General features: G+C 48.9%; 1 protein-coding gene across 2 annotated transcripts in view; it reads right to left on the bottom strand.

Annotated features, from left to right (window-relative positions):
• USP48 (ubiquitin specific peptidase 48) overlaps positions 1-27,229 on the bottom strand; it is a 776,411-nt gene that overhangs the window by 476,153 nt on the left and 273,029 nt on the right. For both annotated transcript variants that reach the window (XM_086921588.1, XM_086921587.1), the window contains exons 12-13: positions 541-741; positions 108-222 (exon numbers count right to left, since the gene is read on the bottom strand). In XM_086921588.1, coding sequence (XP_086777714.1) covers positions 108-222; positions 541-741 — 316 coding nt within the window. The remainder of the gene's footprint in view (positions 1-107; positions 223-540; positions 742-27,229) is intronic.

Raw genomic sequence — 27,229 nt, 5'->3', positions numbered from 1 at the left:
TTTACACATTATACTTCCTCAATCCTCAATTTCAGCTACATCCCAGATGAAACAGAAATCTGACTGAATATAAAATGCTTAAAGAAAAAAAAATAACTGGTCATTACCTCAGCATTGTGACTTTCACAAGGTTTGTGATAATTTTGTAGTCTTCATTTAGTTGACTTTTCAGTCTCAAAACCCGACACCTCTCTACCACACAATCCTTGCAGAGAGCTTTAGCTGCAAGAAAATAATTTTCCAAAATTAGGTAAGACAGAGGAATGCAAAAAAGAGGTCACTTCAGAGAGAACATTGAATTTAGAACACATTCTTAAAACAGTTAAAACAACTATATATTTTATCTAGTGCCAAAGAATTTGGAAGTCATTACAAATACCAGCCACAACATGGCAAGGTAGACTAAACTTAATGAGCACTTTATCGTCCCCTTGGTTTTAATAAAGAAAAGGAGCTACAATAACAGCCTTATTGCATCTTAGAACCTGCTGATGCTCAAGCTATCCGATATGTAGATTGTCTAAAAACACTAGCTCTTACCAGTCAGCCTGGGACCACCCCCATATCTGCTGTAAATAATATCTGCGGCATAAGTAGATATCCTCTTCATGATGCAGATTTTATCAGGGTGCAACCGGTCATGAGGGCACAGGCATTTGGTGTTATCAATGGGCTTGGTTGGAGTGGATTCGTCCAGCCATTTTTGGAGCCATTCCAGGGATACAAACTCATAATGAGGCTCTAAAAAAAAAAAACTTACATTACTTATCGAATCAAACTCATCAAGACAAATATATTCTGAAACCATGTCAGGTTTCATTTGAATGTAACTCATGTCAGCAAGTGTTAAATACGTCATTAAAAGAAAAACCCTTACAAGACAGTTTACATTGTTGTATTGTGTAGCAGAGAAATTGTTTTAGTATGCAGTTAGAACTAAAACTTAAAATATGGATACACTTTAAAAGGTCACAAAACATTTAAGGCATACTTCAAGGCAGTATTACAAATAGCCACTGAATCTATGCAATTATGTTGTGCTGTGTGTGTGTTCATAAAACCAACAGGCATCTAAAAAATACAAAAGCGCTTGAGAAAAGCTTAAGGAACTTAGACTTTGGTTTAAATTGTAAATGCTTGTGCACATCTCCCTTCCTGAAAAATTAAAGGACACTCGAGGAATGGTAGGAAATATGAATCATTACAAACATGCTTATGCTTCCTATTAAAACTTAATATTTTTGTTCTAGACTCTTGCAATATCATAACTAGACCTAAACTCTCCCAAACGTCATTTTGATGTGTTACAACATGTATTCTTTCTGGGTGTAATATCAGTTTCATCTGAGACTACAAGTAGAAATGGGTTATGACTCAGAGGAAAAGCTGCTCTATCTCACAGTTTGGGTGATGTAAAATTACTGTTTTCAGGGTAGAAACACAATGGATTAGTTTAGGAAAACACTGAAACCAGATATTTTTAGGATAAAGAGTGGGGTTGAGGCACACAATCAACAAGCATTGGAAATGCAATAGGTCTCGCAGCATTAGAGTTAGTGCTTTTAGAATTGTTTATGGGTTTTTTTTGTAAATCTTTAGCATTTTTGTTTCCTGTAGCCAATGCTAAAGAATTACAAATAAAAAAAGCCATAAACAATTCTAAAAGCTCTAACTCAAATGAGGGTGAGGTGTTGAGGGTGAGTGAGGGTGAGTGAGGGTGAGGGTGTGAGTGAGGGTGAGTGAGGGTGAGGGTGTGAGTGAGGGTGAGTGAGGGTGAGGGTGTGAGTGAGGGTGTGAGTGAGGGTGTGAGTGAGGGTGTGAGTGAGGGTGTGAGTGAGGGTGTGAGTGAGGGTGAGTGAGGGTGTGAGTGAGGGTGTGAGTGAGGGTGTGAGGGTGTGAGTGAGGGTGTGAGTGAGGGTGTGAGTGAGGGTGTGAGTGAGGGTGTGAGTGAGAGTGAGGGTGTGAGTGAGAGTGAGGGTGTGAGTGAGAGTGAGGGTGTGAGTGAGAGTGAGGGTGTGAGTGAGAGTGAGAGTGAGAGTGAGAGTGAGAGTGAGAGTGAGAGTGAGGGGTTGAGGGTGAGGGGTTGAGGGTGAGGGGTTGAGGGTGAGGGGTTGAGGGTGAGGGGTTGAGGGTGAGGGGTTGAGGGTGAGGGGTTGAGGGTGAGGGGTTGAGGGTGAGGGGTTGAGGGTGAGGGGTTGAGGGTGAGGGGTTGAGGGTGAGGGGTTGAGGGTGAGGGGTTGAGGGTGAGGGGTTGAGGGTGAGGGGTTGAGGGTGAGGGGTTGAGGGTGAGGGGTTGAGGGTGAGGGGTTGAGGGTGAGGGGTTGAGGGTGAGGGGTTGAGGGTGAGGGGTTGAGGGTGAGGGGTTGAGGGTGAGGGGTTGAGGGTGAGGGGTTGAGGGTGAGGGGTTGAGGGTGAGGGGTTGAGGGTGAGGGGTTGAGGGTGAGGGGTTGAGGGTGAGGGGTTGAGGGTGAGGGGTTGAGGGTGAGGGGTTGAGGGTGAGGGGTTGAGGGTGAGGGGTTGAGGGTGAGGGGTTGAGGGTGAGGGGTTGAGGGTGAGGGGTTGAGGGTGAGGGGTTGAGGGTGAGGGGTTGAGGGTGAGGGGTTGAGGGTGAGGGGTTGAGGGTGAGGGGTTGAGGGTGAGGGGTTGAGGGTGAGGGGTTGAGGGTGAGGGGTTGAGGGTGAGGGGTTGAGGGTGAGTGAGGATGAGTGAGAGTGAGGGTGAGTGAGGGGTTGAGGGTGAGTGAGGGGTTGAGGGTGAGTGAGGGGTTGAGGGTGAGTGAGGGGTTGAGGGTGAGTGAGGGGTTGAGGGTGAGTGAGGGGTTGAGGGTGAGTGAGGGGTTGAGGGTGAGTGAGGGGTTGAGGGGGAGTGAGGGGTTGAGGGGGAGTGAGGGGTTGAGGGGGAGGGGTCGAGGGGGAGGGGTTGAGGGTGAGTGAGGGTGAGTGAGAGTGAGGGGTTGAGGGTGAGTGAGTGAGGGTGAGGGGTTGAGGGTGGGTGAGTGAGGGTGAGGGTTTGAGGGTGAGGGGTTGAGGGTGAGTGAGTGAGGGTGAGTGAGGGTGAGGGGTTGAGGGTGAGGGGTTGAGGGTGAGTGAGGTTGAGGGTGGTTGAGTGAGGATGAGTGAGAGTGAGGATGAGTGAGAGTGAGGGTGAGTGAGGGGTTGAGGGTGAGGGGTTGAGAGTGAGTGAGGGTGAGGGGTTGAGGGTGAGTGAGGGTGAGTGAGGGTGAGTGAGGGTGAGTGAGGGGTTGAGGGTGAGTGAGGATGAGTGAGAGTGAGGGTGAGTGAGGGTGAGTGAGAGTGAGGGTGAGTGAGGGGTTGAGGGTGAGGGGTTGAGGGTGAGTGAGGTGTCCTGCAACATGGAACCCTGTGGCAACTCCAAGATATGTTAAAAGCAAGTGTCAGCAGCATTGGCAGAACGTCCCATTACCAGTCACAATTCAGCAGTTCTGTGTTAAGCTCTAGTACAGTGGGAGTGAAAAAGGGGGCTGGGGAACTACATCCCTACTCTCAGTCTCAAGGGCCAAATAAAGTGCAACATTCAAGGACATTGATATGTTCAGGCTGCACCTTAAATGGAAAGAGATTAAAACATGTAACTGGCAACTGATACAGCCAATAAGTAACATTACACCTTTCAGAAAACAAATACCAACAGTGATTTTCTGATTAAAAACAACTCTCTCTCCGTGCTAACGAAAAGACAGCAGGTGATTGACGGCAAGTTGACTGGACTTTAACAAGTACTGAGCTTCCCAAAATATGGAAGATATTGTATCGCACGGGGCCCAACCACCTACTACAGACCCCATGCTCAAAAGCCAAGACGCTGCACTGCAGTGATTTACGTCTGAATCTAAAAATAGTGGACATATAGACTCATAAAGCACAAACAAAGGAGAGAGATTTCACTCAAATCTTTCTGCTTTCCCTTTCAACAGGATACATAAAACCCAAGCAGCAGTACGTGGACATCTCACCAACAACAGTGACTTCGTTCAAACAGCATCACCAGCTCTGGTTAAGATCACAAGCTTTCAAGAATGAGAAAAAAACATTAAGTGGGCTGTACGTTATTCGAATCCAATTAAACCAGAAAGCAGTTAGCTTAGGATCATGGCCAAGGTACAGTTTGTAGGACTAGACTAGACTACACCCATTCAGGTACACACATACAAGCATTAAAAAAAAGATATCCCCTACTATTCACAAAAGCTCAATGTACAGACAGTATTTTCAAGTGGGTTGATCTTTCTGTTTCAAAGAATAAACTTCCTCAAAGAGAAAAAGTCATAAAAAGTCAATAATGTCTGCATAATGACAGTGCAGTTACTTCACTGCACAAGGCCATGTTTTAGAAAAAAACAATGAATTCATATGGTACATGTTTTCAGACAGCTTATTGAACAAAATCGAAATCGTACAAAGGGTGCTCTGTTTTACCAGGAATACGGATGAAACAACCGGTAAAAAGGCGCCACACTGTCTATAAACATCAGAAAACAGAAATGCGGTTCCGCACTCCCTTGAAACTCGACCAAATGTTTCTATTAGCATTCTGGTCGTAGTGGTTACCTCTATGATCAAAATCAATCATTAAACACGCAATCTCAAGGCCGGTCTGCGGAAGAGGTGAAGAGCGTGCTACCACCCAAAATCGGAGACACGCAATGCGAACAGGCGAACAGCAGCAAGGACTCAGACAGAAACACTAGACCGTAATCTTGAATTCGGCGGACATGTTAGGTGAGGAGAACTTTCCAATGGACTTTAGGAGGCTGGGCGGTGCTTTCTTTAGAGGATGTAATTATCTTTCCAGACCCATATTAACAGTAGTTGAAGTGGGCGGTCCCATACTTTTTTAATGTAAGGAAAATATTTTCCCTACTTTCAGTGAAAAGATAAACGTTCTTAAAATTCCGAGAGCTAAAGTGCTTCTGCAGTGTAAGGCAGGTGATGCCGGTCATAACGTTGATTAGTTGTCTCTCCCTGTCTTTTAACATTCAAAACATTGTAAATAGCAACAAGACGGACGGACGGAGGAGAGGGGAGGGGGGAGGAGAAATGCGACACGGCGGGAAGGGGAGGGGGCAGAGCGGGTAAACAAAGACGGACGTGCACGCGCTTTTAAGCTCAATGCGCATTGAGCTTAAAAGTCACGGGCACTGCAAGGAATCGCCACGATTCCTTGCAGTGTGGATAAAGAGTGGATAAGTCCCAATACTCTCGCCTTGCTCGATGCGCATCGACAGGCGAGACCTAAAAAGTTAGTGTGTCAGCTTTCAGGAAATCAGATCACAAGGATAAAGTTAAATCAGAGTCTATGTATTCTCTGCACAAGGCGTCAAGCTAAAAAATAAAACGGAGCAAAGGACAAGTTGTTACTTTGAGAAGTACTTTCCGAGGCAGCAGTTTTGAGTTTGTAACTTGGCAGCAAGACTGAATCTTTTCATTCTATGTTCTTTGAAGAACTAGAAGTCTGAGAAAGAACCATACCATGCCTTTGTGAATTAGCCAGAGAGAAAGGTTGTGAAGGTGCTGTAAAAACTTTTTCCGCTACCTCTCCCAAAACATCTGCATAAGTATTTATGAAAGCAAGCAGCACACAGGGCGCCTCGCTTTAGAATATCAAAATCACTTTCAATGCATTCGAGAGGAACAGGCTCAAGTGCTTCAAATGGGCGAGTACTGCAATGCCAGAAAAAGAAGTACCGTCAGGTGAGAGTGCCAGCAGTTTCACACATGGCCGCAGCCATTTTAATGGGCCAGTACTGGCTGTCCAGAAGGAGACATGCGCTTTGTGCAAGCATCCTTTTGCATTTCTTTTTGTGCCCCATTTGAAACAGTGAGTTTGGATTTTTTTTGCTGGGCTGGCTTGAAAGTAGCTGCACAGGCACAAAATAAATGTACACAAGCAAAAAGACGAGCGGCCGCGAGACGCGCTCTGTGGTGGGGGGGGGGGGGCGTTGAAGCGCAAATCAAGCAAGACGGAGAGAGGCACGCATGCTAGTGCGCGTAACCGAACGCTCTATGCCTCTCAAAAAGCTGTGGTCTGCTTTTTGAAGCCCACTAACTAAAAGCCTCGCCAGAGCACCACATGTGCTGTCTCAGGCAACACCTAAAAATGTGGAGACATGTTTTGCAAAATTTAGCATTACGAAGCTAAAATACTCAGAATGCTCTGATGAAATGCAAATACTTGTAGAAGTTGGGGAACACGATTGATGATTCTTTAATAAAATGTACATAAATATGCAACTGGAAAAAAATGTTTAAATAAATTACTGTGCAATTTTTACACATCACTTAGGTGAAGTGTCATTTAGTAAAACGTTTGATATACGCAAATATTGCCCAAAAAAATTAGTAATGGAAAGTCTGTTTAAAGCCAGTTGTGGCAAGATTCTGGTGAACAAAAACAAACAAGCACATGCAAAGCCAATAATCTGGTGTTGATTGACGGCTTTGTTAATGTGTGTTTTGGCATGGTTCTTGTAAAGCTTTGTTGTGTGAGCAGCCAGGCAGTCACCAAAAAGCACATAGTCCTATAGTAGTCCCTGGTAATTAAGCAATTACTTTGTGTGATGATGCGTCCCCATGTAAAGCAGCAAAATGCTGTCACCCACAGTGAAGTTACCCATACTTAAGTTGTGTAATTTTAATAAGAATGTTTTGGCTAACACCAGACCGAGAGGCTCAATTCTTAAAGAAAGTCATCAAATTGTACAGGTTCTTGCAATAGAGCAGATATACGACTTTCACTAATGTACAATTAGTAGGCCTGGAAACTAAAGTCCTAGAAAACGTTTTAACTGCCTGTTAGACCGTGTATATTTGCTCATATGAAAATCAGCAGAGAGTTTGCAAATTCACTTTCCCTACAACCCATTTCCACAATGACAATTGCGTTGACCAAGTGGGAAACATGGTGGCCGGCTAGCGGCGGGTCGCGGGTGATCCTGGAGACGTGCAGCCCAAAAGACACGAGATAGTAGGAGAACAGTGGTGAAAGCTGACTGTTTTTGCAGAATTCAACTGAGCAGGATTCATTTATTGTTTGGGGGGAGACTCACTGAGGTTTTGGAGTGTGCAGAGAGAGCTCGGAGAGTTATCGGAGTATCCCCGAGGCTAGGGAGCGCCTGGACCAGATTTTTTTTGGGATCGGAGGCGGTGTGGCAGCTAGGCAGCAAGGCTGGAGGCAGAGTTTGAGGACACAGCAGAACAGCCGTGGAAAAGAGCAGCGCTGGAATTGAGAAGGCGTTGGGCTGCTGCGAGAGTCCTCTATCGAGGCAACGAGCGAGGAGCCAGGGGGTGAGCGGGGGCAGAGAGGAACAAGCTTGCAGGAGTGCAGTGGAGCATATATCAAGTGCAAATAGCATTAAAGTACCGTTTGTCCCCTACCCTCAAACAAGCGCTGGCAAAGTTCCTTGCCGAAAACGTGCAGGCGAGGTGCGACACGGCAGGACGGAAGGAAGAGAGGGGAGGGGGAGGAGAAATGCGACACGGCGGGAGGGGGCGGGCAGGGGAGGGGGCGGAGAGGGGAGAGGTGCGACACGACGGAAGGAAGAGAGGGGAGGGGGAGGAGAAATGCGACACGGCGGGAGGGGGCGGAGGGGTAAACAAAGACGGACGTGCACGCGCCCGTGACTTTTAAGGTCAATGCGCATGCGCATAAGCTTAATGCGCATGCGCATTGACCTTAAAACTCACGGGCACTGCAAGGAATCGCCACGATTCCTTGCAGTGCAGATAAAGTGTGGATAACTCGCAATAGTCTCGCTTTGCTCGATGCGCATGCGCATCGACAACAGGCGAGACCTAAAAACGTGAAGGCGCATGGGAAGTAAGAGTCAGAGGCAGGTTTATTTTTAGAAAATCTCTGCAAATAACATGCAAATCCTTTTTCAAATCAGAACCGTGAGAAGTCAATATTTAATATGCTATAGCTATGATGAAGTGTGCAATCTGTCAACAAAATTAAAAAGCAATTTATATTTCGGGAAAATGTCCATAAACAAGTAATGTAAGAAAGTGGCTCTACATATACTGGACCAAAGTAAGATACAGTGTGTATAGAGTCCCCAGAGGTTTGGCAGAGGCTAAAGTTAGATATACCTTACTCTCTAAAGTGGTAGCTTGGTCGAGCAGTAAGGCTGTATCAGAGGACAGTGTAAAGCATTTGTTGTACACACTCAGTCAGCAAATTGTCTCACACACTCAAGAACTGAACTCTAAGCCAATTGTTTTGTAGCAAAAGATATAGTTGTTTTATTTTAGAAACAACAAGGTATCAAAATATACTTTTCTCAATATGAGTGACTTTAGGCAAATACTTTGCAAACAGGCAATAGACTTTGTAAGTACAATAGCTACAGTGGTTGCAATAGGCAACACAATTTCAAACACAATATAACATTGAGCTCAATGGGTTTTTCTAGATAAATGCAATTGATTACTTTATGGATTACTTCTCTAACCAGAGGACTGGATCCTGGATTCAGTCCCGGGACCTAAGCTGTAAACAGTTAAGTAAAAGCGTTTTGGTTACAGTAGTGATTTTTAACTATTATAATTGTATTTTCAAACTTGACACTTAGAAACTTTTCAGTGAAAACCAAGCAATGTTATCCTAAGGAAGGAAATTCAGGTTACTGGTAAGTACAGTTGCAATTACTTTTGCGGTTCAGTGCTGGGCTTAAAGGTGCAGCACTGGTTTCTCTCATGATCACAGGTGAGCAAATCGGAATTCGTTATTTGGCTGATTTTAAATGAATATTTTAAAGTTTCAGCCGGGTGCAGAGGGAGTAGGCCCAATGCAATCCTATGGAGGGTAGGGGGCCTTCGGGTGGTGGCTGCAGGCAAGCAGGCCATGTGGCTGTGGGAGCTGAGCTCCTGGTCACTTATACAGGGCAAGTGGGGAAGTAAAGTAGAGTAGTTGCTGCACTTCCAGCGGCACTCGGGCGGCTGGGTGCAGGGTGCTTTTGAGCCGTCGGGCAATGTTAATGAAATGAAATGAAATGAAAAGTGAATTTATAGAGCGCGATTGCTGCCCAGGGGCGTCCAAGCGCTAGTGTAGGCTAGTAGTAACAGAACACTTAAAAGGAATCAGCCAGAAGAATTAACATGGGGTAGTGAATAGGAAGGTTTTTAATTGTTTCCGGAATGACAGCAGATTGGGAGTGGATCGAAGTTGAAGAGGGAGAGAATTCCACAACTTGTCAGCGTTTAGTGCAAAAATCCTGCCACCAGCTCTTGCTCTTTTTACTTTGGGTATTGAGGCTAGAAAGGCCTGAGAGGAGCGGAGATTTCTGGTCGGGTGGTAGTGAGCTATTAGATTAAGGCTGATTGCTGGTCCCGTCTGCCAGAAAGCCTGATGAGAGATGCACATTGCCTTAAAGGCAACTCTCTGTCGAACCGGTAGCCAAGGGAGCTTGCTAAGTCCGGATTTGACCGATTGTCTGCGAGGCAGCTGCAGCAGGGTGCGAGCTGCGCAGTTCTGGACTACCTGGAGCTTTTGCAGTGTGAATTCCGGGGCACCAAGGTAAAGGACATTACTAAAGTCCAACCGGGACTGGATCAGACCCTGGACTGCAACCTGCTTGGCCTCCATAAGTAAAAGCGGGAGAACTTTCCTCAACATTCTGAGGAGGCCAAAACAGGTCGCAGACAATTTTTTTTTTTTTTTTTTGAAAACCTTTATTGTGCATCAAATCAGAACAAATACGGGCCTACAACCTTCCGGCCGGCCACGACAACAATTGAGCATCAATGCAACTTTACGGCGACACCGTAATATCTTCGTCATAGGCAGGCAATAAATGGGTTACACTGCAAGTATCATATTACCATGTCTCAGGATTGGTGAAGGTTAATTTCAAGGTTTTCATCGCAACAATTAAGATCAAGTCGTACTACTCCGTACTAATACCAGCAAGAAAAAGAAACTAGATCCGCGTAGGTGGGACTCGACAACAGACACCCGTGTCAATCAGTGCGGCTCGCAACATGCAAGTTCCAGCCAGAGGACGGCCACACAGTATGCATACCCCTAGAGAGGACGCAACGTCCCAACTAACACCTCGCCTTCACCCATCCCCCAGTCTACCTAACCCGGGCCTAGGAAAGAAGAAAAATTATATAATAACAAAAGGCACCATAGAAAATAACACTAACTAAAATGTACCCCCCACCCTACACACATGCAGAGGCTACGGCCTACCCCCCCCCCTAGCAGAGTGTTTCATCTCCCCAAAAAACCCGAAATGTAGTAAGAGAAGAGAAATTGAGAGGAAGAAAGAAAAGGGAAAGGAAAAAGAAAAAGAAATACAATTCACATAAGACCGGAGGAGGGCCAATTAAGCATAGTCAATTCGATAAACATACGATTCCCCGGCCGCCCGTACCCCGACCCCAAGACCAGTACAATACCAATACTCAAATCCCCGGCAGTCCATCAGCGTCCCAGCAGCAGAAGAGAGACAGTCCTGATCCAAAAGGGTGCAGCCTCAACCCTGTCCCCTACGGTGCGGGGCGACCGTACAATCCAGCTGCACAACAGACCTCGTAGAAGGTGGGAACAAACAAAGGGACCACAGCCGAGTAAAGGAACGATCACCAAAGTCCATCTCGGACATCGTAATGTGGTCCACAACCGTGGCAGATGGTCCATAGCAAGACTGCAGTTCACCAAAGGCAGCTAGTCCACACGACAATGATCGAAGGCGTCTGTCTCCAGCGTCCGACCAGTCCAGTGCCGTGGAGTCCCAAACTGTATAGAGAGAAGCAGCGCAGCGCAGCGAGTCTCCCACGACAATCCAGCTAGACGGTGGCGACATGGGTTCACCACAGTAGTCAGAGCCACCAGCGGCACCCACGGAAAGTCCAGGACATGGCTCCCAGCTGCATTTCTCAAGTCGGCGCGGTAATTCAGGAGCTCCCACACTGCCCACACTTAACTCCGGCAAAGTCGAGGCGGCCACTAGGTCCAGGTCTACTAGCACTCCCATGCATGGCCGCCCAGTTGGTTCACCACGACCGAGCACAGGGTGTGGCGAAGCGCCCCGCAGGTGGACGCAGGCTCGATCAACGGGGGGCAGGGCGAGCCCACCGGCGTCCAGTCGACCTCCCAGGTCCCGAGCTGTGGACCGCACGTCTGCCCGCAAGGCGATCAGGGCGTCGTGAATGTCCCCTAGGCTCAGGGGCAGGTCAGGAGAAAGGGACGGTATAGTATCATGACCGTGGGGCTCACGATCGCGAGTCAGTACTTGGGCCCCCCTGCCAGCACCACTTCCCAGCTGCACGGAATACCTGCGGCGTCTCAACTTGCACACCCGGATATCAGGGGGAAGGGCTGCACTCTCCATAATAGCGATGTCCCGGCTGTAGTATAAGGGCAGAAGACAGTAAGATCGTCAGGAGCCGGCCGAGTCTGCAACAGCGAGCTTCAGGAGCGCCCGGCTCAAGATGGCCCCCGGGGAAGTCGTCGGAAGGCGAAGGCTAACAGTGAATCCAAGGGAGGGATACAATGTATCGCTGGTTGCCGCGATTACAGTGCAGCGTGTAGAGGAAAGCGGATGCAACAATGTTGCGGATGACTTGTTGTTGCAACCATGCACGGCCAGTCTACGCCGATCCGCCATCTACGGCCTCTGCTCCACTCCGCCGGGGTCAGCCTTCCACGGAGACAAAGACCAGGACGCCATCAGGGTACGCCGGAAGGCAAACTGGGACTTTCCTTCGCTTCTGCCGAGCGACGAGCGACGGGAAGCACACTGTCGGGCGCAGCGTCGCCTCTCAGGTCCGAAGCCGCCGAAAGGGTGCACCGTAGATTCCAGGATTATGAGCGGCTCGGACAAGAAGGAAACGGACCAGCGGAGCCGAGGGTTCAGGCGGCCATCTTGGTCGGCGGCTAGGCTCCTCCCCCCGCAGACAATTTGATGGCCTGAGTGTTGAAAGAAAGGGTCTTATCAAGCCATACCCCTAAGCTCTTTATGTCATCTTTAGGTGTTGGGGGAGTGCCCAGGCATGGGGGCCAGAGGGAATTGAATGGTACTGGAGATGTTGGTCCTAGGAGCATCAGCTCTGTTTTATCCCCATTGAGCTTTAGGGAGGACATTGTTATCCATTCCTTAATTTCCTCCAGGCATTTCATAAGACCTGATGAAGGTGGTCTGTTGCCTTCCTGCGCCAAGGAAACCACTAGCTGAGTGTCGTCAGCGTATGATATGATCTTAATACCAAACTGCTGGACAACCTCGGCCAGTGGTTTCATATAAATGTTAAATAGCGCAGGGCTTAAGGAGGAGCCCTGCGGTACCCCACAGCTCAGTGATCTGCTGGCAGACACCGTATCCCCGTCAAAAATCTGGAACGATCTATTGCTCAGAAATGATTCGAGCCATCTAAGTGCATTGCCTGTTATTCCTATGTCAGATAGGCGGCTCAACAGGGTGGCTTGATTGACCGTATCAAAGGCAGCACTTAGGTCAAGGAGGACCACTGCCACTGATCCTCCTTGATCCAGAATCCTTCGGGTTTCTTCGGTGACCGCCAGTAAGGCGGTTTCGGTTCCATGCCTGGGTCTGAAACCTGTCAGGGTGGTATCCAGTAGCAAATTGTTCGAGGAACTTCATCAGATGGACATTGATGTGCTTCTCGAGAATCTTGCTGACCCAGGGGAGAAGCGAAATTGGACGGTAGCTGCTGGGATCCTCTGGGTCGAGATTTGGCTTCTTGAGCAGAGCCCGAACCATGGCTTTCTTCCAAGCAATGGGCACGGTGCAGGATGAGATGGAAGCGTTTAATAGGTTCAGTATTACAGGCAGGGTGGCCTGGCTCGCCTTTATCATGGCCTCTGGTGGAGCTGGGTCTCGTGGGGAAATGCGAAATTTAAAAAGTGAACAAAGGCTGCAGACTCTGGGACGGAGGTTCTTCAGGTGCGACCACCACTTTCAGACGCAAGTTGGGATCTTGGAGAAGAGGTAGGTACCCCAAAGGAAGGCACAGGGAGCCGGGTGCAGGGGTGTCTTTTGGCGTCGGGAAATCTTACCCTCAGCTGGTCGCGGATGGAAGGATCCCTGGTTCTGAGGCTGCAGGCATCATCTAGTTCGTCGAGGAGGGTCTTTGGGCACTGGACTCCGGGTCACAGTCGCCGGGGGGGGCGGCCTTGTGGTCTTGGATCACTCAGGCACAGGCTGGGTTCGGCGGGTGCAGAGTGGGCTGGATTCGCGGGTCCTGGCTGGCACCAGGGGTGCTGCTGTTTGAGCAGAACCACTGCTCGTGGGAGTCCCAGTCTTTTTAGAGGTTCAGGGCAGGCAGGTCCTTCGGGGTTTCGAGGTTGCTGTCCGCAGGAAACACCGGAGTTTCGCAGGAGCAGGTTCAAGGATCAACAGGCCTGTAGGGCGTCGTCCTCTTGTTAGCAGCTGCACGGCAGGTCTTCTTGTTTCTTGTTCTTCTTCTTGCAATCGGTATCTGAGGAAGGAAGGTTCAGGGTGCCCTTAGATACTAAATTTAGGGGTGTTACAGGTAGGGCAAGGGCAGGGACCAATGTGTCCCTGTCCTGGGGTGAGTACACCCCCTAGCCTGCTCCTCTCTTGTGGGAAGGGGGCAGGAGCCTAACTCTGATCGGGTAGGGCTCCCCATCCTCAAGATGGCCAGAGTCGTGCTTCACCTCGCCTCTCCCACCTGAGGGGTGGAGTTGGCATAGGCTGGCACACCCCCTTTTCTTTACTTAGGGTTTCCCACCGTTCTTCCCCCCCCAGAGTGGGGGTCAGAACCGGTGGGGGCCAGTTTCTGAGTACAGCAAGTGGTCTGGAGAAGCTTAAAAAGGCGGTATGCCTTTGAAGCTTCCTTGCCCATCCTGGGGGAGGAGGCTTGGCACCTCGTCCCAGGATGTGCATTGTTTCAGGCCCCCGAGAGCGGCAGGCTCAGGGGTCCAGAAACATGTCTGGTGGTGGTAGCCACGCAGTCAGGACACTGGGAGTTGGTTAGGATTCAGGGGGCATATATCAGATGCCCTCCGTCATGCATTTTACACTAAATCCCACACTGGCATCAGTACGGGTTTAGTGGGCTGAGATGACAAGTTTGATACCAAACTTCTCAGTCTTCAGTGAAGCCGTCATGGTGCTGTGGAGTTCGTAATGAGAACCTCCCAGCACCATATACTCTTAATGGCAGCACTGCACTTACAGTGCCCAGGAATGGCCCTGGGTACTGTAGGGGCACAGGGCTCATGCACCTGTGCCCACACCACTGGCATAGGGCACCCAGCTAGACTGGTGACTGATGGATGCCAGGGCAGTAAGCTTGTGGGCATGGCACACAGGGATGTGTGCCATGTCGACTCTTTGTTTACTTCTGCACCTAGACACTTAGCCTGCAAGGCAGTATGTGGATGTCAGGGTACAGGGCCCCTAAGGGTGGCACAATAAGTGCTGCAGCTCTCTGGTCAACATCCCCCGGGTACCTAGGGCACCATTTACTAGGGGCTGATAGGTGGTCAGAGATGCCAATTGGCTTTTAGTTTCAACACAGTTTTAGGGAAGGAACATAGGCCCTGGGCACATGATTGGCAGGAGCCCAGGGGACACTCAGTCAAAGCACATCAGCAATTCAGCAAAAAGTGGGGGCATACCATGCAAGAAAGATGGCACTTTCTCACAATTAACACAAGTTTACATTTGGAAAAAGGCAAGCCTTGCAATGTCTACTCTGGGGACAAGGAAACACACCCTGCACCCACAAAGCTAAGTCCTCAAACGAACATGAACAGAACTCTTACATTTGTGCTTGACCTGCAACAGTGGCATTATACAACAAACAAGGTTTTCACATTGACATTATGTCAGAAAAAATATTTTATAAATTAGAAGATTGCATCATCTTATCAATCAACAAGAAGTAGAAGAAAGTGAAAAGCATATTCTTCTGAACTGTACACCTGGAATGAGCTATTGAATTTTTCTTTGGTAAGACCAATTCCATGAGCATAGGAAGTGTAGGCAGAAGAAATACCATGACATCCATTTCCTCTTGAAAGGGACTATGGGTTTGTCTCTTGTACTGTAAAGTGCTCATTGACTAAGAATTTTAGAGTAAGAATATGTAACTTCTTTGCCCACGACTTAGTCCATGTCAAGACAAGAGGCTTGTAGAACGCTATTAATCTTATTTACTTTTGCTCAGGAGTAAGGAAAGTAAGCAGAACATTTAACCACTTTGAGGCTACCACCACTGTAAAATTGAGAGTGAAGCACCAAAGATCACAGCACTCTATAATCCGCACTGACTGGTGCAACAAACAAAAATTGAGAAAACAGCAGATTTATATAGATGTTTTATGGAGTACCGTATCACATTATTCACAGGAATGTGGTCTCAGGCTGTTATTGTATCAATTGATCTGTCTACCCTATTGCAGCAAAGGCTCTGTACAGAGCTATGTAGATCAATAAATAGATTAAGTTTATGCCAACCCCAGCCAGCAGCATCTACACAGCTCCCAGTCCAGATTAAACTAAACTCCCACTTTAATTAGAAAAATTCAGGAACATAAAAGGCATCATTTGAATTCTGCCCTTAAGGAGGCACATTATAAAGTGAAATAATGTACAGACTAACATTATACTATAAATACTTGTCCCTAAACAATTCACACACAAAAAATGTAATCTCCAAGCATTAGTGTGCATTGCAACACAGGTCATGAAATATAAAACAAATATAAAAAATATTACACAAAACTGCAAAATACATTCTTATTAATGCATTACACATGAAATTGCGTATGAGTAACCAGCTTACAAATTAAGCCACGCCGTAAACCTATGAATTTGGAACATTCATATTCCCTAAGTTTTTGAGGCATTTTGATGTTTCTACCAAAACTGACCAAACTTCAACTAATATGTACTCACTCCAGTTTGAGTATCACTCCCTTCTTTGTCAAATTCTCTTACACTCGGTTTGTTCTACTTCTCAACAACCTATGCACACACTCTTGCCACTCAGATGTTTGGCCTGAAGTTTTTATATTTCCTCTGACCTTCCCTACTCACCACTCTTCGCATTCACACTAAGTTGCTGCTGCTTAACAGCATAATGCCCCTTCTAAGGAGCCAGGGTATCATGTGGCAATTTTTCACAGCCGTGGGACTGTCTGGGGCTTGCAAAATACACATCTTTTTTTCTCTCTGATGTCATCGTTCACACTAACCCATTTTTTCACTTTGACATTGTACGTCTAACATAATGAACAAGTTACTTACCTTCGGTAAGAGACATTAGTAGTTATAGATTCCTTACCTTAGAATTACAACCCAGCTTCAGACTGGATCTGTAGTATGGCCGATAGGGACATTGTCGACATCGCTTTTTTAGCAATGGCCCAGCTGCCATGAAGCTGCTTTTGCACACGTTACTACATGATGTTATTTTTGCAAGATTCTGTTTCTGCCTTTCACAAAAAACAGCCTGCTTCGTGCATTCTCTGCTGTTTCCTGGAGTTTAGTCTGAACACTGTAAGCAAGGTCGATAAACAATGCCCCTTGTTATTCTGTTCTGGTCAGTTCCTAGCACCTAGACAAAACACACTAACACAGTTTCTGCTGCTGGAAACCCGTGCTTTGATATTATGAGGATGCATGTTTGGTTAACACACACTTGGAGAGAGAGCTTTCGAGGGAGAAGAGCCATGCAGTTCCTATGACGTAGATATACCATCTAGGCACTAAGGAATGGGGTCTGCTGAAAAAGCCCAGAGATGTTCTATTATATAATAATACAACTTCTTACTAAGGGGAGGGTGGTTAGGCCTTATAGTCCTTTATCCACTGTCTTTATATGACATATGATATATGGCCTTGCTACAATGCTAACTGTATTGAGCACAATAGTTAAAATAAGCATTTTAAACTTTATTCGGGTCACATTCAATTCTTATTGTGGACATATATGAGTAAGAGCGCGAGAAGGTGTGTTTTGTTAACGCGATTCCTGAGAGATCCAGGAGTGTTGTGTTCAGGTGTGTCTAATCATTTGCATCTTCGTGATTGTTTAGGAGAGCGAGTGAGACATTATAGCTAGTCGGTCCTGGGATTGTGGGTACTGAGGTTTTAGGAAGGCATAGCCCCTAGACACCGAGGTCCTGTATTCCTGCGCATAGCTCTGTGTATGTGCAGAATCCCTGCAAAAGGGCACCACCAACGTTTGATCTGGTACTTATTTGTGAGACCCCTTAGTAGTGCTTGTGTGTGCCCACAATACCCATTCACCTTTTACCGGAGACGTCTGTAGTGAGAGGGCTTAGCCTCCTATATTTGATGTTTATAGGTTTTTCAAGCTTGGATTTTAAAAGGTACCTTTTTGGTTATACCTATAGTTGCGCTACATCACCTCTTCTGATTATGGCGGTTGCCATAGTGGCTCCAAACCATGCTCCAGTCACAGCTTATTTGACTCCATATGGAGTCTTTCATGCTGGAGCTGCTATTATTTTAGTGGTTGAAGCAGTTGCAGCACACCGCTTCGAGGTTTTCTATTCTTTAGTTACCCTTCCTGCAGTGGACGGTTACGATAATTTGTTTCACGAATATACAGCCTCTGTGGTTCCGTGGAAATATAGACCTTATAGGACTCTTGAAGTTTGGCTGACATCTTGGCAGCACACTGTACGGTTTAATGGCACCCTTCCACACCCTTTATCTGCGGTCCGTTTAGGCTCCTTGTCAGTTGATGGGGCCACATGGCCCATTTTGGCTGGGTATACACCACACCCAAATTACCTGAATGCTCCTATTGCAGAGCTACGTCAATTACACACATCTTTGATCCATATTCATAGAGTTGTGATACAGTTTACGTCGTGCAACATACAGGTGGCACCTCCGGGTGTTTCAACGCAGCAACCGCGACACAGTGGTCTGGTTATTAGTCCCCTCATGATTAATTCCGTAATGGATAACCGTCCTCAGAATAAGGATGAACTCCCTTATTGGTTAGCGGAGAAGTTTGAGCAACTTAAGGCTGTTTTTCCAAATACCACTCCTGTGGAAAAGCACAGGATCCGGACTATGAGTTTACCAAAGGGCCGCACTCCTGAATTGGCTGACTGTACCACTTGGGGAAAAGTGTTTGCAGCGGTATATTCTATGTGTTTAGGCACCCTGTCCATAACCGTTCTGCCATCCGTCCTTAAAAGGGTTCAGGATGAACAAGAGGCAAAAGCTGCCCTTGAGTTTGGGATACGATTGGTGGGGGGGGTTCAATATTGTTTGCGATATGATACTTGCTAACGTGAAGGGGGAAGCTGTTAGCTTACAGGTGAGTCCGCGCTTAGAAGCAGTTGCTGAAGCAGACAAGCAACTTGAATTGCCAAAAATTATCACTAAGGCATATAAAACGCTAGGGCGAAATAGTCTGGGAGTGAAGCCTTTTACACAACATCAACAAAAAGCCCAACCTGACAAGGAGGGGCGTCAAGGCTTTCCTAAAAAGAACTGGAATAAGAATCAGAGGCAGCAGCAACAGAAGCAATGTTTGCATGCTGATTTGCCGACACCTAAGGCTTCTGAGCGTAGATATGATTTGGGCGACCGCTCCAAAATTAGGACGCCTAAGAGGTTTCAAGCGTTCTCCTTATTCTTTTCAGGACACATCAAATTCTCAAATCAGTGGTGAAGAGCACCAAGATCGCATACAAGGCACAACCGCTCAGCAGAGACGCGATCCACCACGCCAGTTTGACGTGAAAACCGAACCCGAGGGACTGCCTCAGTTTAGACCCCATATAAAAAGAAGTTGAAGCTTTAACAGCAAAATTTGCCTCAGACGGGGAGAACCCTACTCCTAGATTGGACATTGGTAGCGACACTCATCGACAGCGCAGCGGAAGTTACCATAGTGTGGGAGGCACTCCGTTATTGTCTGGCAGCGAGAGCAACTGACACTTTCATTACAGTGGAAACAGATAGACTTTATGAAATAGTCCTACAAATTGAAGGTGATATACAACGTACAATTAATGCGTTTTTTTTTAGGAAATCCTTACCTCCTTTTATGACATTTCGTTGGCGAAGGCCGATTGGTCTCCACCATTTGTTCTAGCCTCTTCCCGAGGGGAGGGCATGATACTTCCGGGTTTTTCCCTTTATGCCTCTGAAGAGACTAAACAGGCTTATGCGTTGGAATAGGCATTTGCCTTGCCTCGGCGGAGTACCATAATCAGGTGGCCAGGGATAAACGTTCTCCGGCACATGAGATACGTTTACGATCTAGCCCACAACCTCAACCCCAATATCTGATCAAACGTGAGGCTAAAGTTTCTGTTTGTGACATTCTGTCCCAATTGGAATATCAGGATGTGATTACATCTGGTGGATCACGCATAAATAATCCTCTTTTTCCGATATCGAAGCCGGACGGTTCGTATCGTATTGTACTGGATTGGATTGCCTCAATTTGAATAGTCATGTTTGTACCTTTCAGTACAGAACACTCAAAGCTCTGCGCTAGTGAATAATATAGTCCATAAAACATATAAGACTACCCTGACATATTCAATGGATTTTATAGTCACAATTTGGCTCCAGAGAGCCGTGACTTGACCGCATTTGCTGTGGTCGGGAATCAGAAAAGGTTTAAGCATTTGCCTTTGGGGTATAAAAATAGCCCGGGCATTTGTTGCCTGTGTTGTGTCCATCTTATGTGACAGACCTGGATGCATTCTCGTACGTCGATGACATTCTGATGGATGACGAATTGATCCCACACCTTGTGCAAGTGGATTGCATCATACTCTCTTTTGCCGACTTGGGTTGAAAATGTAATTTTGCCAAGTCATATATCGCCTGCTTGGCAGTCCTCTTTTTGGGCTATGAGCTCAATAATGAAGGCAGGGGCTTGGCCCCCACTTTCTGGAAAAGTGTGCCCAATTGTAGCCACCGTCTACATTGAAAAACCTACAATCTGTGCTGGGTTTTTTGAACTTCGGGAGGTCATACAGTCCTGATTATGCCCAGGGTAGCAAACCGCTTTATGTGTTGATTCAACAATCTTTTACAGCTGCCAGTTGGCTTCCGGAACATACCTCTATTCATCAATCTTGGCAGTCTGATCTACTTGCGACCAACTTCTTGTTAACGCATGATAATTCTACGAACTTGGACATAAGAATTGTGCCAGGTACAATAGGTTTCACTTACTTGACGTTCAATGAAGGGGACACAGTACCGATAGCTTACAAATCTCATTTGTACACATCGGCAGAAATGCGATTTTCTACGGTGGAGAAATTATTGACTGCGGTCCAGATGGCGAACCTGAAGGAATGATCTCTGGCACAGGGAAAACGCATTCTTAAGGTTTCACCTATACCAGCATTGGAAGCAGTGACAAAGGAGTGTACCGAATTCTAAAGCTTTACATCTTCATTGGATGCACTGGGCCAGTTCGGCTGGCGTCACGTTTATTTTTGATCCCTCATTGCAGACAAATGTGTTTTTACAATATGAACATGTTCATCCTCCTCCGCTGTCGTTGCTTTCCTTGGATCAGAATAAATGTATCATTTAAACCGACGGCTCGGCACAACCAGCTATCGGGCCCAAACATGCTTATTCAGCAGTGTGAGACCTGTCAGCCCTAGGGTGGTCTTAACCCGTTTTTTTTTTTCGCCCTTTGCCCTGCTTTATTCCACCATCTTTTTTGTTGGACCTAGGTCTCTGGGAGCCTTACCACTGCCAAACAGTGCAGAGGTGCAGGCGCTCTCTCCCCACAACATGGCTGCCACAGGCCCCTGCTATTGCGGAGTGTCCTTTGTAAACACACACTAGTAGTCAGGAGTAGGCTGAGACATAAGCTACAGTAAAACTGCCATCCCGCCTTTTCAGCACATAGCCTAGAATGTAGAAGCTCCTGGAACCTTCCAGAATAGGGGAGGGGTCACGCTTTGCCACCTTTAGAGAGTGGTCACATGACCTAGAGGTATAAGGGGAAAGGAGGGAAATCTGCCTATCAGTTGGGGCACCACTGGACCTGAGGGAACCTCTGCAGGAGTTTAGTCGGTTGGACCTAGGGGAGGAACCTACATCACTGGAACTGACTGGGCCTAGGCACTGCTTTTCTAAGTTAGGTGAGGGACTCTGCCAGCCCACTGATCTGGCCCAGCGTTGGGGAACCCAGGGAACCACCTCCAGTGAGCCAAGGGAAACCATCCTACCTCTGAGCCACCAACTCAACCCCCTTTTTTTTCCCCCCAAGAACCTACACCAGAAGGGCGCTGAAACCATCAAGCGCCGCAAGGAAACACCTACCTGCTGTGAGGACTGCTGGGGGATCAACCAGGTAACCAGCGCTTACCACCTACACTGTGCCCCTGCACTGCCCTGCCTGAGCTGTGACTGCCCCCAAGTGCCACTTTGCGCTGTCCTGCCCAGAATTGTGCTGCTAGACCTATGCCCATCCAGGGACTAAGAACTGTGCCTGCAAGACACTGCCTTGGTGCCAGAGCACTGTGTCTCCAAAGCGCTGTGCCTGTTAAACGCTGTATCCCTAAAGCGCTCACCTGCTGTGCCCCTCAAAGCGCTGTGCCAGGGAAAACGCTGTTGCCCCCGAAGCGCTGTGCCTTCGAAGCCTATTTGAGGAGCACACCGCTGCGGCCCCAGTGCCGCCTGAAGAAGCGTAACCCTGCTTAATCACCGCTGCAGGTCCGGCCCGGTTGTTGAGCAAGCGCTGCCCCGGAGTGCGCCTGAGGGCCGTCATCACCACTGCGGCCCGGCGCCAAGTGAGAGGAGTCACCGCTGCCATCTCCTTCGCCGCTGCGGCCACCGAAGCCTGGGGAGGGCCGCCGCGGCACTCTTGAAGGCCGTGCTGGACCCGGAAGGCGGGAGCAGGAAACCAGGTTTGTGTTACTGATATGCCATTCATGCAGAGGTTTATACGTTTGAATGATCCACATGCCTAAGAAATGTGTTACAATGAAGTGTCCTATGAAATGTTGCTAGAATGAACCTGCTTATGACAAATGTTGATGCCTAGCCAGTCCTGAATAGTAGCAAGGTATTTACAGGAGTTGCCTGATGTTTAAAGAAATGCTCAGTGATTGAATTGATGCCTAGTACCTATCAGTGACTTACTTACCTGCAATAAAGAAAGTCTAGATAAAGAATCTTGTTTTAAGCAACTAGCTGGTGTGGTGTCATTTCATTGGGTGTGCCTCCCTGTCTCAGCGTGAGTGTGTGCTGCACTTCTGCTTTACACCTAGCCTTCGGGTGCCTTCCTGCTCACGCCAAGCTACAGCAGTGGAATTGGTGACCCCAGTTCTTACATTGGTGTTCAGCAGCGGGATAAGGACCTGTGGTTCTGTAGCACCCTCTAGTGATTCAGTGTGCGCCGCAATTGGACACCTGTTGCATGCAAGCCTAACAAGTTGACCTCCACTGTCTAACTGATTGCGCAGACTCCTGTTTGAGACCTGTTACCTATGTCCTAGTGTTCTTTCCTTTAAATTGTCTGGGTCCCCACCTGTCAGGATGGAGTTTGAGCTGGCCAACCTAGAAGTGTATACGGTGGCACAGCTGAGGGACTTCTGTCAGGGGGTGGGGGTGTCCGTCGGGCGAAACGCCAAGAGAGAGGAGCTTCGGAAAGCCTTGAGGGCATGGGTAATGGCCCACCCGGAGGGGAGAGTGGATGAGGGACAGGAGGAGGCGGGCGCTCAGGGAGAGTTGGACCTACTGCACATTGACATTAGTGAGAATGTGTTGCCAGGAAGACGTTCCGGGGGAACGCAGTATGGTGTCAAGGAGGAGTGCATTGCCAGAGGAGTGAGAGGACAGGAGGGAGGATAGGCAATTGAGATTGGAGCTTGGTAAGATGGAGAAGGAGAGAGAGGAAAAGAGGCTAGCCATGGAGGAGAGGAAGCTTGTGCACAAGCTTAGCCTAAAAGAGTTGGAGCTGCGAGCAATGCAGATAGGTGCACAAGGCAATATGAAGGAGGTAGATACCTAGGTTAGCACTCGGGTGTCCCACAAGGGATCCGGGGGAGACGCCCCGAAAGGTGGACAGGGTTTTTCCCAGAAGACAGGGGGGGGGGGGGGGGGAAGATAAAAGGAAGGAGTTCTCTAGAAGCCCACAAAATAGACCACCTGGGAAAAGGGTAGGTTCCCCACCCCAATATGGATTCCAGAAACCCACTTACCCTGACAAGAGTCAGCAGTCCAGAACTGTCCGGTGCTACGAGTGTAGGGAGGTTGGACACTACAAGGGGGATCCTCAGTGTTGCAAGAGGTCCCCAGCCCCCACAGGAGGTAAGACCTTCGGGTGGCTAGTGTAGCGCTGGGGGAGGAGTTGTCCCTAGATAAGGGAGGGGAGTGGACAGGCTTGACCCTGGTCTCACTCTGGGATAGAGAGATGGTCCCAGTGACGCCGTTACCCTCGAACACTGCAAAATACCGGCAGAGGGTGCGGGTTAATGGGGAGGAGGTGGAGGCTCTGAGGGACACGGATTCCAGCATGACGATGGTGCTGAGACGGCTGGTGTCCCCGGAGCAAGTGATCCCTGACGTATTCCATCCGGCTGTATTGGCTGATGACAGTGTGAGTCACTACCCTGTGGCTCAGGTTCCCTTTGAGTGGGGAGGGGTCTCATGCCAGTTGAGAGTTGCTGTAAGCCCTGCCTTGCCAGTTGAGTGTCTGCTCGGAAACGATCTGGAGTATACCGCCTAGAAGGAGGTGGAGTTCCAAGCCCACACAGAAATGCTAGGGTTACCAGGATGGACATGCGTGGTCACGAGGTCCATGGCTGCCCGGCAAGAAACTCAACCGGGGTTGGAGCCTGGAACAATGGCCCAGCCCAATGCTGGTCAAAAAGGAGGACGTTGTGGAGGCCATGCCCCTTGAGTTGGATGGGGAGCCCGCGGAGGTAACCCCGGAGTCTGCGGAGGTGGATGTTGTTCCCGTGGGGAACTTGCCGACCCCTGCTGAGTGGCAGGTGGAAGGAGGGCCTACCCGGGAGGAATTCTGTCGGGTGCAGAGAGAGTACCCCACGCTTGAAGGCATGCGGCAGCAGGCAGAAGCCCGAGCGACCAACCACGAGACCAGCAATTACAACATTTACTGGGAGGATGGCCTCCTCTACAGTGAGCCTAAGGATCCGGTGCATGGATCATCAAGGGCCTTAGTGGTCCTCAATGCTACCGAGCCTTTCTGCTAGAATTGGCACACGAGATACCACTAGCTGGAAACCTGGGTCAGGACAAAACCTTTGCACGGTTGGTCCGACATTTTTACTGGCCCAGAATGAGAGTTGCCTCTGACAACTTTCGCAAGACCTGTAAGACTTGTCAAGCGAGTGGCAAGACTGGGACTAAGTTGAAGGTCCCCTTGTAACCGCTCCCGGTTGTCAGTACCCCTTTTGAGCGGGTCGGCATTGATATTGTCGGCCAATGGACCCGCCGACTTCTTCGGGACAGCGGTTCATCTTGGTGTTGGTGGATCACCCCACCCGGTACCCAGATGCCATTCCTCTGAGGACCATCACTGCACCTGTGGTGGCGCGGGCCTCGATGGGGATTTTTACCCGTGTGGGATTCCTCAAGGTCATGGTGTGGGATAGGGGCACGAGCTTCATGTCGGTCTACATGCAAGCCATGTGGAAGGAGTGCGGAGTGACCTACCAGTTCTCCACTCCTTACCACCCCCAGACTAACGGGCTCGTAGAGCGCTTCAATAAGACCCTGAAGGGGATGATCCGGAGGCTGCCAGAGGACTTGAGACGGAAGTGAGAAGTCCTCCTCTCCTGTCAGCTGTTTTCGTACCGAGAGGTGCTGCAGAAGGGAGTCGGGTTCAGCCCCTTTGAGCTGCTCTATGGCCACCCCGTTAGGGGACCCCTCAGACTTGTGAAGAAGGGGTGGGAGAAGACTACGAAGAAGCTTTCCCGTGACGTGGTCAGCTACATGCTGGCATTCCGCAGCCAGATGGCCAAGCTGTGGAAGGAAGCCTCAGACAACATGGAGGCTAGTCAAGCCGTCATGAAGGAGTGGTACGACCGCAACGTTTACACGGTGGAGTTGGATGCGGGACAGAAGGTGTGGGTCATGGAGCCCGGAGAGCTTAGCACCCTCCAGGTCAGGTGGACTGGACCATACGAAATCGTGGAGAAACGAGGCCAGACCACTTATGTTGTCGACCTTAAGACTCCCCCGACAGCCCCATAGGGTGGTCCACATCAACGGCCTGAAACCGCACCATGAGCGATCTGAGCTTGCTCTCCTTATGGTGACGGATGGGAGCGAAGAGGAAGAGAGCGAGCCTCTTCCAGACCTTCTGGCGGCCCAAGAGAAGGATGGATCGGTGGAGGGAGTGGTCCTCTTCCCGTCCTTGACCCCTGAGTAACAGAGGGACTGCCGCCAGGTTTTGGAGCAGTACGCCTCATTATTCTCCCTCACTCCTGGAATCACGCATATGTGTACCCATGACGTGGGCACAGGGTACAGCCCACCCATGAAAACCAAGTCTTAACGGCTGTCCGACAAGATTAAGACCAGCATCCAGAGTTAGGTGGCCAAGATGTTGGAGCTAGGGGTGATTGAGCCCTCCAGCAGCCCTTGGGCTAGTCCGGTGGTGTTGGTGCCAAAAGCGGCCCCACCGGGCACCACACCAGAACTTCGGTTCTGTGTGGATTACTGTGGTCTGAACTCCTTGATTAAGACGGATGCTCACTTGATCCCTCTGGCGGATGAGCTGATTGACCGACTGGGAGCAGCTCGGTATCTAAGTACCATCGACCTGACGTCAGGATACTGGCAGATTGCCATGACGGACGGAGCAAAGGAGAAGACTGCGTTCTCAACCCCCGAGGGTAACTTTCAATTTCGGGTAATGCCCTTCGGACTCAAGAATGCTCTGGCCACTTTCCAGCGGTTGGTTAACCAGGTGCTTTCTGGCCTAGAGGCCTTCCCAGCTGCGTACCTGGACGACATAGCTGTCTTCAGCAGCAGCTGGGAGGACCATCTGCAGCATCTCCAGGTGCTAAAGGCTCTACAGCGGGCTGGCCTAACCATCAAGGCTAGTAAGTGCCAGATTGGACAAGGATCTGTCGTCTACCTGGGACACCTGGTGGGCGGGGGAAGATGCAACCCCTCCAGGCCAAAATTGAGACCGTCCTGGCCTGGGAGCCCCCAAAACTCAAACAGCGATCCGAGCTTTCCTCGGCCTCACTGGTTTTTACCGCCGGTTTGTCAAGGGGTATGGAACCATCGTAGCCCCCCTGATGGAATTAACATCTAACAAGCAGCCACGTAAGATCATCTGGACGGCTGCCTGTCAAGAGGCATTTGACACCCTGAAGAACGCGATGTGCACCGCTACGGTGATTGCAACTCCAAATTTCTCCAAGGAATTTATCATGCAGACAGATGCCTCTGAGCATGGCATAGGAACTGTGCTCTCCCAGCTAAACGAAGAAGGCCAAGACCAGCCTGTGGCCTTTATCTCCCAAAGGCTACTCCCCAGGGAACAACAGTGGAGTACAACAGAGCGTGAAGCCTTTGCTGTGTTTTGGGCCCTGAAGAAGTTGAGGCCATACCTCTTTGGCTCTCACTTCCTCATTCAGATCGACCACCGGCCCCTTCGCTGGCTCATGCAAATGAGTCAAAAACCCCAATTTGCTAAGGTGGTCCATTTCCCTCCAGGGTATGGACTTTCGGGTGGAACAGCAGCCCGGAGTAGACCACGCCAACGCTGACTGTCTCTCCCGGTTTTTCCGCCTTAGTGATGAGAACTCTCTAGAGATTGGGTAAATCTCCCCACTTTCGTCTGCCGGAAACGCATGTTAGACGTGTCAGCCCTAGGGTGGTCTTACCCCATTTTTTTTTTGCCCTTTGCCTTGTTTTTTCCACCATCTTTTTTGTAGGACCTAGGTCTCTGGGCGCCTTGCCACTGCCAAACAGTGCTGAGGTGCAGGTGCTCTCTCCCCATAACATGGCTGCCACAGGCCACTGCTACTGCGGAGTGGCCTTTGTAAACACGCACTAGTAGTCAGGAGTAGGCTGGGACATTAGGATACAGTAACACTGCCATCCCGCCTTTTCAGCCCATAGCCTAGAATGTAGAAGCTCCTGGAACTTTCCAGAATAGGGGAAGGTTACGCTTTGCCACTTTTAGAGAGTGGTCATCTGACCTAGGGGTATAAGGGGAAAGGAGGGACATCTGCCTGTCAGTTGGGGCACCACTGGACCTTG

Source organism: Lissotriton vulgaris, chromosome 5 (assembly GCF_964263255.1).
Source record: "Lissotriton vulgaris chromosome 5, aLisVul1.2, whole genome shotgun sequence".
Lineage (NCBI taxonomy): Eukaryota > Metazoa > Chordata > Amphibia > Caudata > Salamandridae > Lissotriton > Lissotriton vulgaris.
Note: the sequence above shows the minus strand (reverse complement) of the source record. Positions and strands in the feature narration are given on the sequence as shown.